The sequence below is a fragment of the Aulonocara stuartgranti genome (assembly GCF_965226115.1).
Source record: "Aulonocara stuartgranti genome assembly, chromosome: 3".
In the NCBI taxonomy this organism is placed as follows: Eukaryota; Metazoa; Chordata; class Actinopteri; order Cichliformes; family Cichlidae; genus Aulonocara; species Aulonocara stuartgranti.
In genome coordinates, this window is record NC_138941.1 from 75523850 (window position 1) to 75539330 (window position 15481).

Here is a 15481-nt window from a genome sequence, read left to right on the forward strand (position 1 = left end):
GTCGTGTTTGGAGGACGAAGAATACTGAGTTGCAGCCCAAGAACACCATACCTACTGTGAAGCATGGGGGTGGAAACATCATGCTATGGGGCTGTTTTTCTGCCAAGGGGACAGGACGACTGATCCGTGTTAAGGACAGAATGAATGGGGCCATGTATCGTGAGATTTTGAGCCAAAACCTCCTTCCATCAGTGAGAACTTTGAAGATGAAACGAGGCTGGGTCTTCCAACATGACAATGATCCAAAACACACCGCCCGGGCAACAAAGGAGTGGCTCCGTAAGAAGCATTTGAAAGTCCTGGAGTGGCCTAGCCAGTCTCCAGACCTCAACCCCATAGAAAATCTGTGGCGGGAGTTGAAAGTCCGTGTTGCTCGGCGACAGCCCCAAAACATCACTGCTCTCGAGAAGATCTGCATGGAGGAATGGGCCAAAATACCAGCTACTGTGTGTGCAAACCTGGTAAAGACCTATAGTAAACGTTTGACCTCTGTTATTGCCAACAAAGGTTATGTTACAAAGTATTGAGTTGTATTTTTGTTATTGACCAAATACTTATTTTCCACCCTGATTTACGAATAAATTCTTTACAAATCCTACCATGTGAATTCATGGATTTTTTTTTTCACATTCTGTCTCTCACAGTTGAAGTGTACCTCTGGTGCAAATTACTGACCTCTGTCATCATTTTAGGTGGGGGAACTTGCACAATCGGTGGCTGACTAAATACTTTTTTGCCCCACTATAAACACAATCACCCCAACAAACAAGGAAATACTTTTTAGAAATTAGAATAAAACTTCCTGTTCCTGCTTGCTGGACAGTCCACAGTGAGGTGCTTTGTGTCTTTTTTCCATGAACAAGTCATAAGCCATACATACACTGTGTCTTTGTGTCAGAGGGAAATTTGTATCTTAATATTGAAATGCTGAGTACAAAGAGAGAGTGTGTTAGTACAGATGGTTATTTACTGCACAGCTGTCTGCATGAACACCAGAGAAGAACCAGATGTAAGTTTCAAACCTGCAGGCTCATTTCATGTTTGTGTACAGAGGTGCTGTGTGGACCACATTTGAACTGTTGCTTTTTTGTTCTTGGACAATTTTAAACAGATGATCATTTATTAAGAACAATCATATATTTCTTACAGCAGTGTGTGACAAACTAGATATCTGTGTTTAATATAAAGTGCTGCGTGTCCATCAAACACTGAAGAGCTGCTGGATTCATTGTTTCCTCCAAATGACAGAAAAGTCATTTTCATGTGACAGAGCGACGATGCAGTGGAGTCTGTTTCTGCTTCTGCTGATGGGTGAGTGATCATTTTACCAGGGCTCCTGATTGTTTCCACCTGAAATCCTTTAGTTTGATCAGGACTCATTAAACAAATGAACTCTTACTGAGACAATCAAGGATTGACCTGTAAACTGGACAGTTTGATGGGAACATGAGTTTCCTGCTTGTATCAGCAGATATTCAACAGTATTTCTTCTGTTTCAGGTCAGTGTGTCTTCATCACATGTCACCTGTATGAGTACCACTTTATTAAAGAAGAGATGAGCTGGGATGAAGCACGGGCATACTGCAGAGAGAAGTACACAGACCTGGCCAAAGTGTTTGACCTGACAGACATGAGAAGACTTCAAGACTCTGCACAGAATCAAACAGAAGCCTGGATTGGACTGTACAGCAAGCCAGGAGACAACAGGACGTGGCACTGGTCTCTGCCGGGGGAGGAATACACTGAAAATAAGACCTGTTGGGGAGATAAAGAGCCAAATGACAAAGCATACCCTGAGAACTGTGTGAAGACAGTAGACAAGTGGGCAGATGTTCAATGTACTCGCACATTGCAGTTCATCTGCTATGACGGTGAGAATATGTGGACAGTAATATGATAATACAATATTTAATAATGTTATAATCTAGTTTATAATCTGAGTTATATCACATGTTCCTGAAAGAGGCAGTTTTAAGAATGAGACAAATTAGCTGATAAAGATGTTCAGAGACAGCTGGAGGTGGTCAGATGGGAGTAATTTCTCTTTCAGATACTGGGACATGGACTCATTTAATGATGGACTAAACAACAGGACATGTGCTACGACTCTGTTAGAGAGATCAGGAAGATGGAGCTCTGCTGGATGTGACCACAGAAAGCCTTTCTTCTGCTATGATGGTGAGTTTACACAGATTTATCTCAGCTGTTTGTCCAACAGATGAACTGCTGGAGTCTCTGAGAGGATTTAGGTCAGTGTGTTTCTTCAGCCACTTATTTCTGCAGGTGAAGATGTTTAGCTGATGGTTGGAACAGAGATTTCTCTGTAGAGCGACTGATTCATCTGAAGAATCACCGAAATGTTTTTTCTTTGTTCTTTGTCTAAAACTGGACCTACCATACCGTATCATAGTCCTGGGTCTTTGTCCGGGTTTTGTGTTTATTATGGTTTTATGACTTGTTCTTTTGGATTTCGGGGATTTGCATATTCTAGCTTTGTATAAGTTCTTTAAATTGCTTTTGAGATTCCAGTATTTACATTTTTAGTACTATATTTCTTGTTTTTCATGTTTGTTCCCACCATTTCCAGTCGGTCCAATAACCTACCCAATGATTCTTTCAGTCCCTTTCTGTTCTCTTTGTGTTCTGTCTCTGTGGCTGTTTACGCTTTTAGTCCCATCCCTGTGTTTTCTGCCTGTGCTGACTTCAGTTTTGCTTCCTTTATCCACGGGGCCTGCCATCTTGCTTTGTATATCTGTTTTACCTTGGATCTTTCAAGTTTCCTAGTTTTTCCTTTGTTTGTTTAGTATTTTGTTTGACATATTTTGTTCCAACAAATAAAGCTGTTTCTTTCGAAGCTGCCACAGAGTGCACAATGGCATTCAGCTTTAACTCATTTTCATGTTTTCTGTGATTTTATGGCAGATAAGCTGATTCTGATCAGGGAAAACCAAACCTGGGAGGAAGCCTTGAATTACTGCAGACAGAAACACAATGACCTGGTTACAATCAGCAACCCTGAGGAGCAGCGATGGGTCCAGGAAAGAGCCAAAAACGCCTCGACTCCTTTCGTGTGGCTGGGACTGCAGTACAGCTGTGCTGCACGTTTGTGGCTTTGGGTCACTGATTATGTAGTGTGCTATGAGAGGTGGGCTTCAGGGGGAAGGACTGAAGCCTGTGGCATGTCTGCAGCCATGACCACAGGAGGGCAGCACGAGTGGGTCAGTCAGAGGAGAAATGAGACATTTAATTTTATTTGTATAAAACACTAAAGTTTAAACCTAAAGTCACTTCTTAGCTGCACATGTAGATTTTCTGGGGTGAACTCTGTGTTTCTGCTCAGTGTTTACAGTCTCTGGGTTTGAAAATGACCAACAGATTTTTACCTGCAGCTTAGACATTTGCAGAGAGCAGTCTGTGTTTCATGTCCTCTCCTTTACCAGAGTCAGGAGCATCTTGGTTTCTTCCTTCATTGTTGCTGGATTGGTTCATTATTAAACTGTAGCAGGATGTTTGTTGTATTTAGTTCAGATAAGGTGAAGGTTTTAATGTTTCTGCTTCATGTGCTGTAAATCTTTGTATCACACCATTGTATCCTCAGCTTGAATTACAAAGCCTGTCACTAAAAGCAGGTAAAACCATGTTTGTGTCATGACTCCATATGAGCTCTATAATCTGATCATGTGTTCATGAAGACAAATAAACCTTCATTTAACCAAGTCTGTCACTGTTACAGCTTTCACATTAGCTAATACAAACAGCGCCTCTTAATGATAAGACCAGTTAAGAGCAAAGTCAACATGATGCATTTTTACAGCTGGTTCCAAGCCAGTAAAAGCAAATGTGCATCCAACACATGCAACACCACAACTACCTGGATTTACAGGTACAAACCACATACATCATAGTATGTTATATTAACTGCAGCTAATGCTTTCCATGTGGCATTACATAGTTAATGTAATGATGAAATGTATCTTCTGTGTTGAGCACAGGGGGCGTGTCCAAATGAAGCCTGTGTTGAGGCCCAAAGAGACCCATAGACCAAAGACAAATGAGGCCTTGTTTCTTTGAAATGATGTCACCTGTATGTGGGCTCCTGGGCTAAAACAAAAGTGAGCAGCTACTCAGTGGATGTGGAGCAGAAACGTCTCCAGCTTCTCATAGACAGTTTGTAAAACATGAACATCCACAAAGACTGTTGAGGAGTTTATCAGAAATACTCAACAACAAGAACAGTGGTCGATGCATGATATTGTGGAAAATTTAAAGCAATTGTTGAACATGAATTGTTTTAGGCATTATGATTTTATACTGCCTAATATGCATGCATGAAATATACATTTTTTCATATCCTGAACACAATGATAATGAGCATGGTTTATGTGCATGGTGGGTGTTAAAGCAAACTTTTTTTTCTCGCTCTGTGTCTCTCTTTCTCTGTAATTCTTATTACTGGGTCCAGCAATCAGAATCAGTGTATTGAAGGCTGGTTAGCCTCTCTGAGACAACATCATGCTCAGCACTGGAAAAATCGTCTCCAGGAACTAAAAGACAATGACTGCTTTTCTGGATGTTTTTTGGACAAGCAGCTCATATTGTTTACGTGTCTGAATGGCATTGGGTTATGTGACCATGCTTATATTCTTTTAATCAGTCATTGTGTGTGTGCATGTGTGTTGATTTTGGCATCACTGTTTGTTGAATAGGCATGAAGCCAAATCAAAACTCTCAAAAAGCCATCAATGGCTCCATTTATACAGATTCCAAAAGGCTTCAGTTTGTTATAGGAGTCAACATGCTGCATGGAATTTGGTCCAGGACTTACATACGTGTGTTGCATTAGGTGATTTTTGCTTCGTTGCTGAAGCTCGTAAGGGTCAAAATATTTCAGAAAATTTTGGATGAGATTATGGTCGTGACAGACGGCGAGCCAACCACTTTGCGGAAATTCACCACAAAAAAGATACACACATCAGTCTGCAGCACTGACAATCATCTGCACTTCTTTACATTCCTCTGTTAGTCACTGCTGGATGAAGCTTTCCTCTCCTCTCCACCTCACAGTAACATGGCCCAGTCAGAGTGTCTCTGCACTGCTGCTTCAACCTCAATAGATCACCAGGACACAGCTCCTCCTCTCTCAGCACACACACCATCCTGTTTACCATGACCTCCACCTGCAGAGAGAAGAAGGAAGAGCAGAGGATATAAACAAGTGTTTAAGTTCATGAAAAGGTTTTTCACTCCTAGTCTTAGTTTGGACTTTCATTCATTAGAATAACCTCGGTCTGTCCACTCTGAGCTCTTTAGGAAACCCCCAAACAATCCCAACAATCCAGATGTAATGGTTCCTGCTATTCACTGAAGGAATTCTGTCCAAACAACTGGTCTAACTAAATTCTTCCTCACCTACACATTGTGTTCGTCACTGCTTTAAACTTGGAAATGAATGCAGTCATTGGTCTGCATGCTGCTTTTTTCAGAGAGCTGATTGGCTGTTGACAGTGTTTGATCAGAGCATGTGAGCCGTTACTATAAAGTGACCATAGAGGTAGGAAGGTCAGGCAGAAACAGGAAGTGTTTGTGTCCAATCCTGAAGCTTGTCACCATTTTCCTCTCACAGCTTCACTGAGAAGCTGCAGCTTTACAGGAAACACTGGATCTTTGTTTCATGCTGACTGTTTAGTACAATACTGCAGAAGCACCACAAACTCAATCCAACACTCTACTGACCACAGCACCTCCAGTCTGCAGTCTGGACTCTCCTTAAGCTCACACAGCTGCTTCACATCTGGTTCCTGCAGGTTGTAGTTTCCACTCATGTCCAGCTCTCTCAGATGGGAAGAGTTGGACTTCAGCGCTGCTACCAGGTAACCACAGCCGATCTCTGACAAACCACAGTCCTTCAATCTGTATAAAGAATGAAAGATGTACGCTTATTAGACAAAGTGCGTTCTTGGAATGATTCAATGTTTCATAATCTGTTTAGAGCTGAAGAACGTTCAGAATGTAGAAGCTTAGAAAATGGAAATTGCAAACAGCTGAAGCCAACAGGAAGCAGCTTCAAATAAATCATGAGAAAAAACTCGTAATTTTTCACATTCAAGTTGTGCATTTATCATAAAAAGACTTAAAAACAAGTAGTGTTTTTTATTCAAGGAATCACATGGCTTCGCTTTTAAAAGTTGTAAAGTTGGCTGAGAGTCCTCCGGAAGCACATCATGGCAGACAGGGAGAGGCTTTACAGAGTAGTCAAGACACCACAGAAGACCATTGGCTGTTCTCTTTCCTCCCTGTTGGACATCTATTCCTCCCACTTCCTCAGCAGAGCTACAAACATCATCTAGGAAAGCTCCCAACCTGGTTCTGACCTGTTCAACCTGGCTACAGATGCATGAGCACATAGACAGATTCAAAAATAGTTTCTTCCCAAAAGCCACAACCACTCTGAACTCTCACATGCACTCCATTAACAGACTACACAACACCACCACCACGGTGCAATACCTAATTTTATTCTATTATTTATTCTATTCTAAATTGTTGTGTGCCATGACTTTTGACCTGCTTAAGAAAGTAAACTGCGGAATATTCATTGTTGTGTCTGATACTTAGAACTGTGAGGAAGAACAGTACCCAGTTAACCCTTTAAGACCTACCATAGAACCAAGTCCGCCAGAGCTTACTTTATATTTTTACATGCTGTAGTGCCATTTTTGGGAGCATTTCAAGTTGCTATACATCAATACAACTGTTATAGCCCATATTTTAATAATATGTATGCATTAAGTCCATAGTAACTACATTAATTGCAAAAAAGTGCAATAAACTACAAAATAATTGAAAATCGTTTTTGGTTTTTTTTACATATATTTCTACTTGGAGAAATTTAAGAGGCTTATCCCTCAAAACTTTAAATACAAAAAAGTTGCAAAAAATAGTTTACAACAACAGGAAATTTTTTTTTGAGTGTCTTCATAGTTTTATTTTTAAGATACACCATTTTTATATACTGCAGGAAAAACGAAAAACAATCCTATGATGCTAATTTGCAAAGAAAACAGCAAATAAACTATTTCCAGCAGTGCAATTCGAGTTCTAAGCATCCCAGATACTATTCAGAAAAGCATAAAGTCAAACATGACTTCTAAAAACACCAGTATATGCTCTTGAGGCCTACAAGTAAAAAACTACATTTTCCGCGAAAATGACGTCACTTCCGGTTTTGGGCAGGAAATGGTGGACATGCGATCGTTCGCGCTTGTTTTTGTTCCTGCAAACACTTTATATGCAATTTTTGCAAAGCTTTATGTGGAAGGAAACCGTGACTTAGGACAAGCTGATGGCATAAGATGTAAGTACAACTCCTCCGGTTTCATATGCAAAAAAAAAAATGATTGCGCTAGCTTGTGCGGTTGCAGTGCTACTGGGATTTAAAAATAGTTACACAAAAAAGAGCGTGCCCACTCGGTAGCCCAGTTGGGACCTTGTAGAGGTCCGTGGGCCATACATTGAGTATCACTGCTTGGAATGTGAACATGCTTCTGCTACAGTCAATGGACTAACCCAAAGAAGTAGAAAGCAGAAAAGAAGATCCTCATTGTGAATCAATATAATGTCAGCCTTATGTCTGCAGTCAGCAAAACTTTTATGTCATATTCATCTCAGAACAACTAAAACATGGTGACTGACCTCAGAGTTCCAAGTCCACATTCTAGACTCTCCAGAAAACCACACAGCTTCTTCACTCCTGAATCCTGCATGCTGTTGTTACTCAGGTCCAGCTCTCTCAGATAGGAGGGGTTGGACTTCAGCGATGCTGCCAGATAATCACAGCTGATCTCTGACAAACCACAGCGCCACAATCTGTATAAAGAATTAAAGATACCCATTTATTAGACAAGTGTGCTTGAAATCGTTCAATGTTTCATAATCTGTTCAGAGCTGAGAAGGTTCAGAATGTAGAAGTTTAGAAAATGGAAACTCCAAAGAGCTGAAGCCAACATGAAGCCGGTTCAAACGGGAAACTGCAGAATTTTCAGACTAACTACATGCCCTGATGCAGCGAGTTTTATTTTGGAGATCTTAATCTCTGTTCTGTGACTAAGTCCTTGAATCATTTCTTCCAGTTTGTTCAACATGACAAACTAAGTATTGGATGTGTTGTGGCTCCGTTAGTGGAGCTTTTAAATGTGATGGCCCCTCTGGATCTATCAGATCACAGTACTGAAGAGAGCTCAAACTGAGCACACGGGAAAAATGAGGATTACTTTGAAAACAGGAACAATTTTCCCCAATGACTAGTAAAGCACTCAAACATGTTCTCAGTCAGAAGAAGCTTTCTTGTTATGAGGGAGATAAGAAAAAGACTGAGACATATAAACTTGTTCGAAGAGAGATAAAGTAAGCAGAGGAGGAGCTTATTAAAGGACACTCGAGGCTGGTTTGGAAAGGAGTGAAGTCCATGATGGGGATGCAGAACAAGGACAAAAGATGAATGTGATGGTGGCAGATGTGTGGTGAGTGTGAGAGGGGAACCAGACGCTGGCTTGGATGTGAGCGAGCTTTATTTACACTCTGGTGGCACAAACAGAAATACAGCAAGTAAAACAAAACCTAAAGGTGACCTAAACTCGGAATGACTAACAAAGCGAACCTGAACGGAAGACTCCGGTAGAAAGTGCAGGGAAGAAACACAGACGGACTAGTGACAAACATGAGAGAACACACACTAAAAATACACTGATGGGAACGAGGAAATGACACACAGGAGGGAGGCACAGCTGATTCTGATTGACAAGACGAGACAGAGGAAATGCAAACTGAACACCTTGACATAAGACACAGACTTTCACAATAAAACAGGAAACTCAAAACATACGTGAAGACGCAATCTCAGAGACGCTGACTTTACACAGAGACCTGACTACACTAGAAAGGATACACAGGCAAGGAAGACACAGAACAGAGGGAGCACAGAATTTACACTCAGAAACCAAATAACAAAACCTAAAAATCTGAACTCAGGAAGTACCACAAAACTAGGGAACTAGAAAAACTAGGAAAGAAACCAAAACACAATAGTCACAATCCATGATGAAATCAAAAGTAAAAGTACAAAAAACAAAAACACTGGGTCACCGACCCAGGACCATAACACCTAGGAATTTCAAAGAAAGAAAAAAGAAGGCTGTAGGTTGGGAAAATGATCTCTGTCCACTTTTGTCCACTCATTCATTCATATAAGCTATCTAATGCAGCTTTGTTCTTCATAGTTTGGTTTATGAAAGTCATTCTAACCCTGAATATCAGAGTGTTACTCCTTTCCTTTACCCATGATTCATGCTGGCAGTGTTGGAGATTTGGATGTCGGACTGTGTTTTGTATGATGTGTGTATGTTTTATGTTGGACTGCTGTTTGTAAAGCAAATGGCCATTTGGTTTTTATTTCAGTGTCAGTGCCATTCCACCAAATATTAAGGTGGAATGGAGAGTAGTAGAGTTTTACAGCTAATTATCCAGTGGAAAAATTTTCTTCTTCTTTTAAGGGTTGTAATGTGAACATTTTTCTGCTACAGTCAATGGACTAAACCAGAGAAGTCTTTACCATGAAGATCCTCAGTGTGAATCAGTATAATATCAGCCTTATGTCTGCAGTTCAGTGTCAGCACAACTTTCACATCATATTCATCTTACCACAACTAAAACATGGAGACTGACCTCAGAGTTTCAAGTCCACATCCTGGACTCTCCAGAAAACTACAAAGCTGTTCCACTCCTGAATCTTGCAGGCTGTTGTTACTCAGGTCCAGCTCTCTCAGATGGGAGGGGTTGGACTTCAGTGCTGCTGCCAGATAATCACAGCTGATATTTGACAAACCACAACTCCCCAATCTGTATAAAGAATGAAGGCTGTAAGTTAATTAGAAAAAGTGATTGGAATCATTCAGTGTTTCATAATTCAGTTTATTCAATCGTATTTATTAAGTGCCACATCACAAAAACAGTCAGCTTAAAACACTTTATATTGTAAGGTAGACCCTAAAATAATACATAAACAGAAAAACAGTCGTATGACTATTCTTATTGTACTATTCTTAGTTAGTGTATTGTCTGTCTTGTCTTAATGTTGGTTTAAAATGGAGCACTGTAACAAAAAATAATTTCCCCCAGGGATCAATAAAGTATTCTGATTCTGATTCTGATTCTGATGACCCCCTATGAGCAAGTACTTTGATGCCAGCAAGAAGGAAAAACTCCCTTTTAACAGCTAGAAATCTCCAGCAGAACCAGGCTCAGGGAGGGGCGGCCATCTACCGTGACCAGCTGGTGTAAAAGAAGGAAGACAGGACAAAATACATGTGGTTGAAGAGAGCCACAGAAATAATAACAAGTGTGATTCCCTGCAGAGAGGTCTATTAACAAATTGTGAGAGAGAAAGGTGACTGAAGACGAAACAGCGCATCATGGGAATCTCCCAGCAGCCCACACCTAGTGCAGCATAACTAAGGGAAGATTAAGGGTCACCTAATCCAACCCTAATTTAAATGCTTTTGCAAAATGCCTAATCTTAAAAGTAGATATAATGTCCGTCTCCTGTATCAAACTGGAAGCTGATTCAATAGATGAGAGCTCTGAAAACTGGAGGCTCTGCCTCCCATTCTACTTTTACTCTAGGAAAAATAAGTAATAATAAGTGATTTGTTTATGCTATGATTCAGCACAGGAGGGAGGGGGTGAGTAGCTAAAATGTGCTGTGAGCATGTTAGCAGAGAAAGCAGCTATTGTCTTGATGTGTGCACAGGGTTTTTTCTTCCAGTTCAGGGCAGAAATGTTTTTGTTAAAAAACTGGCTGTTGGTATTTTCCCCACAATTTTAATTATAAGGTAGATATATTTCTACTAATGGAATTAGTTTGCTAACAGCAACAGGGATGAGTCAGTGAGTCAGTTGGGCTTGTCAATCATGATTCATGAGTCAGTAAAGTGATTCTCGAGCAGTGAACGATTCGTTCATGATTTGTGCATCACTATGTCACTCTGAGACAGGATATTTTGAATTTCAGAGATATTGTGCAAATGGAAGAAAGCAGTCTTACATATGTGTTTAATATGTGCATTGAAGGACATATCCTGTATAAAGATGAATCCAAGGTTCCTCACAATGTTACTAGAACACTTAGAACACAGCCCTGAGGCACTCCAGTGCTGAGTGAGATGGAGACTTGTTTTCCCACCTTCACTGATTGGGGTCTGTCTGTGAGGAAGTTGAGGATCCACTGACACAGTGATGAGCTGAGTCCTAGATCCGTCAACTTGGTGAAAAGCTTAGAGGGAATTATTGTGTTGAATGCTGAACTGTAGTCCACGAACAGCATCCTAACATATTTCCCTCTTCCAGTGTCCAGGTGACTCAGGGATGTGTGGAGCAGGTGAGATATGGCATCGTCTGTGGAACGATTAGTCCGGTAAGCAAACTGAAGTGAGTCGATGGTAGCAGGAAGTGAAGAAGTGATGTGATCTCTCATCAGTCTTTCAAAACACTTCATTACAATTGAAGTCAGTGCTACTGGACGGTAGTCATTGTGGCAAGCGGGCTGTTGTTTCTTTGGAACAATAATGGACTGTTTGAAGCACGTGGGAACCACAGCTTGGGCCAGGGACAGGTTGAAGATCTCCGTGAACACCGGTGCTAGCTGGTCAGTGCAGGCTCTCAGGACCCGGCCAGGGATTGAATCAGGTCCTGCTGCCTTCCTGGTGTTCACCCTCCTGAAGGTGTTCCTCATGGCATGCTCTGTGATGATGAATGCATTTTCTTAACTGGTGTACTCCGTGCGCGTGCAGCTGTTTGTAGTTTTAATTGCTGCGGCGTCAAAGCGAGCATAAAACGTGTTCAGCTCATCAGCCAGTGAAGCGTCAGCATTCATCATTGAAGAAGCTGGTCGTTTATATTCCGTTATTGTCCGCAGTCCTTTCCACAGGCTCCTAGAGTCACACTGACATAGCTGTGACTCTAGTTTTTCCCCGTAGCTCCGCTTTGCTGACTGCACTGCGCACGTTGTAAGACTCAGCCTTGTATAGGTCCATATTACTGGAGACGAGCCCTTCATTGTAGGCAGCGGTGCGTGATCTCAGAGCGTCGCGGATGTTTTTATCCACCCACGGCTTCTGGTTGGGAAAAGTTCTGATGATAGATCTTTCTGGTGGTTTCCCGATGAATCCCATAACCGCTTCTGTAAACATGTTGATGTCATCAGAGCTGCGCCGAAATATGTCCCAGTCTGCGTCATCCAGTGCGTCCTGCAGCGCGGACACTGATTGGTCCGTCCAGCGAGCGACCTCCCTCATGATTGATGGTTGCTGCTTTAACCTTTGTTTGTAAGCAGGCATGAGGAAGATGGCGGCATGGTCAGATTTTCCAAATGCCGGCAGGGGCTGAGCCTTGTAACAGTTCTTGAATGGGGTGCAGTGGTCTAATGTCCTAGTGCTCCGGGTGAGGCAGTTGATGTGCTGGTGAAGGTTGTGAAATGTCCGTTTGAGATTTAATCTGTTAAAATCTCCCATAACAATGAGTGTGGCATCTTGTTGAAGTGTTTGTTGATGTGAGAACCTCATGCAGCTCACATAAGGAAGTGTCTGAGTCCGCGTGAGGCGGAATGTAAACAGTGCAGGCAATGACCGCAGTGAATTCCCGAGGGAGATAGAAAGGGCGACATTTAACGATCAAAAGTTCCAGATTGGCGAGCAAGAGCATGTGTGTGGGGAGATGTTTGTGCTGTCGCACCATCTGTTGTTCACCATCAAACACACTCCACCACCTCTTTTCTTCCCCAACTCCATTGTCCTGTCCATGTGGTAAACCGAAAAGAACCCCGCCGGCTGCACGGCGTGGTCTGGTATTGCTGGGTTCAGCCAAGTCTCGGTGAAGCAGAGGAGGTTGCAGTCCCGAATGTCTCTCTGGAACTTAATTCTGGCTCTGAGGTCATCAAGCTTGTTCTCGATGGATTGAACATTGGCTAGCAGGATACTGGGCATGGGTGCGCGGTGTGCGCGAGCCCGTAGCCTGTTCCTGATGCCAGCTCGTTTCCCTCGAGGCCGTCGCTTAGGGTTGCGTCCTTTGTTCTCTCTCAGGATCTCCATGGTGAAATGTTTGTGTATTGTAGACCAATAGAAACCAGGGTGTCTCTACTGTAGCGAATTTGTGTGTTTTGCATGATGCCCATGCAAAATTATGGCAGATATAGGAAAAAGTGACGAAAAAAGAAAAAAAGTGAAAAAGTTGGGGCAGAGCATCCAGTACGGCAGCCGACCTCACCTGCGCCATCTTAAAGGACTTTAATCAGCAAGATAATCCTGTTGTTTAAAGTCAACCATATTTGGATATCTAAAGTCAGAATATGATCCAGTCACATCTATATCAACACATATTAAAACATGGTTGAGTTTATGCTGCATGAGATTATTGCTGATCCTCAGAATTCCCCTGGCTCAGCTCCACACAGATTTCCAGTTTCTTTACGGTAAATGCAACATGTACAGCTGGTCCTGAGAAACATTAGCAGCATGACAGCTGAGTCTCAGCTTCTTCTCATTCTTCATCATTAATCACACTTTGTTTTCATTTATTTCCTCCTCACATTTACTTTTGAACACTATTACAGTTCAGTCACAGATTCACTCAAACACATGAAACAGCTGATAAGAATGTAGTCTGGGCACAGTGTGACTTTGAACAATCTTCACACCAACTTCGCAATCAGGGTTTTTGTTCGCTCATCTCCAGACTTCGTCTTTCCCTTCACTTTCCTTCTTGGACCTGTTTGACTCACAGCAGTATTTCCCATTGATTCAGAGACCCCAAATTTTCATGTCATCTTTAACCTGGATGTTAATTTCAGCAGTACTGAGATCAGGGCCAACCCACACTCCCTCTGTGCTGCTAATTTGGCCCTGATGGAATATATCTGAGGTATTACTGCTGTCAGTGATCTCTCTGTCCACAGTCTGTGTCACATCTGGAGACCCCTCATTACATAAGTTGATCCATAATTCAGTCTATAATATAGGAATTTAAATCATGTTTACTACTTTTTTCCTATCTTAAGGGAAGGCAAGGCAAGGTGACGCAAATTTTTTTTGTATAGCACACTTTCAGCACAAAGCAATTCAAGGTGCTTTACATGATTAAAATAAAACATAAAAGATAAAACAAAACACTATAAAAGTAAAATACAAGAAAACATTTACAAGAAAGCATTCGCAAATAGAGAGCCATAATAGGATCAGTTACTCATAAGCAAGTCTAAATAAGTAAGTTTTAATTTTAGACTTAAAAGAGTTCAGTGTCTCTGCAGCTTTGCATTCTCCTGATAGTGTATTCCAGATGTGAGGAGCATAGAAACTAAAAGCTGCATCTCCATGTTTAGTTCTGGTTCTAGGGACGGTTGATAGAGGAGATCTAGAGGACCTAACTGATCTGGATGGTTTGTACCATGATAGCAGAATCCTAATGCACTCTGGTGCTAACCCATTCAAGGATTTATAAACTAATAAAAGCACTATAAAGTCTATTCTCTGAGCTACAGGGAGCCAGTGTAGTGACTGTAAAACTAGAGTAATGTGCTCTATTTTCTTGGTTCTAGTGAGAACACGAGCAGCAGCGTTCTGAATCAGCTGCAGTTGTCTAATTGATTTTTTGGGTAAAACTGTGTTACAGTAATCAAGGCAGCTAGAGATAAATGCATGCATGAGTTTTTCTAGGTCTCCTTGTGTCATAAGTCCTTTAGTCCTAGAAATGTTCCTCAGGTGATAGAAGGCTGACTTTGTTATAACTTTTATGTGGCCCTGGAGGTTCAGGTCTGAGTCCATTATTACACCTAAATTTCTGGCCTGGTCGGTAGTTTCTAGTTGGACCAGTTTGAGCTGATTACTGATATTTAATCGATCTTTTTTGGGTCCAAAGATAAGTACTTCAGTTTTGTTATTGTTCAGTTGAAGGAAATTATGAGACATCCAGTAATTAATTTGCTCAATGCATTTATTAAGAGTTTGGATAGGTTCAACATGACCTGGTGACATTGAGATATAAAGTTAAGTATCGTCTACATAATTGTGCATAATATTATTGGTGGTTATAATCTGGCTTAACGGGAGCATGTAAATGCTAAATAAGAGGGGCCCTAGGATGGAACCCTGGGGGACCCCGCATGTGATTTCTATATTTTGTGATGAAAATTGGCTAATTGACACATAGACGTTCCTGTTCTTAAGGTAGGACTTGAACCAGTCGAGTGCTGTACCAGAGAGTCCGGCCCAGCTCTCTAGATGTTCCAGTAATACAGTATGTGGAAGGAAACTGTGACCTAGGACAAGCTGATGGCTTAAGATGCAAGTACAACTCCTCCGGTTTCATATGCAAAAAAAATGATTGCGCTAGCTTACGTGGTTGCAGTGATACCGGGATTTAAAAATAGTTACGCAAA

At 41.5% G+C, this 15481-nt stretch overlaps 2 protein-coding genes across 2 annotated transcripts in view; one reads left to right on the top strand and one right to left on the bottom strand.

Moving 5' to 3' along the window:
- The first annotated feature begins 999 nt into the window (after positions 1-999).
- Positions 1000-3716, top strand: LOC309703928 (macrophage mannose receptor 1-like). Its single transcript, XM_082528837.1, has 5 exons — positions 1000-1009; positions 1189-1311; positions 1500-1871; positions 2116-2178; positions 2923-3716. Exons 2-5 carry the CDS (start codon positions 1242-1244, stop codon positions 3267-3269), a joined length of 852 nt encoding a protein of 283 aa, XP_082384963.1. The 5' UTR covers positions 1000-1009; positions 1189-1241; the 3' UTR covers positions 3270-3716.
- An 856-nt stretch (positions 3717-4572) lies between these two features.
- LOC309703204 (NACHT, LRR and PYD domains-containing protein 3-like) overlaps positions 4573-15481 on the bottom strand; it is a gene marked incomplete at its 5' end in the record, with an annotated part of 103873 nt that continues 92964 nt past the window's right edge. Inside the window, 4 exons of the mRNA XM_082527916.1 lie at positions 4573-5177; positions 5734-5910; positions 7693-7866; positions 9721-9894. Of these exons, the coding sequence (XP_082384042.1) occupies positions 5162-5177; positions 5734-5910; positions 7693-7866; positions 9721-9894 (541 nt within the window). The 3' untranslated portion in view covers positions 4573-5161. The remainder of the gene's footprint in view (positions 5178-5733; positions 5911-7692; positions 7867-9720; positions 9895-15481) is intronic.

Excerpts from the sequence above, each read along its gene's own strand:
- LOC309703928 (XM_082528837.1), top strand. The coding sequence starts at position 1,242 with ATGACAGAAAAGTCATTTTCATGTGACAGAGCGACGATGCAGTGGAGT. Across the intron at positions 1,872-2,115 it reads GCAGTTCATCTGCTATGACG|AGAGATCAGGAAGATGGAGC; the intron begins GTGAGAATATGT and ends CGACTCTGTTAG. Across the intron at positions 2,179-2,922 it reads GCCTTTCTTCTGCTATGATG|ATAAGCTGATTCTGATCAGG; the intron begins GTGAGTTTACAC and ends ATTTTATGGCAG.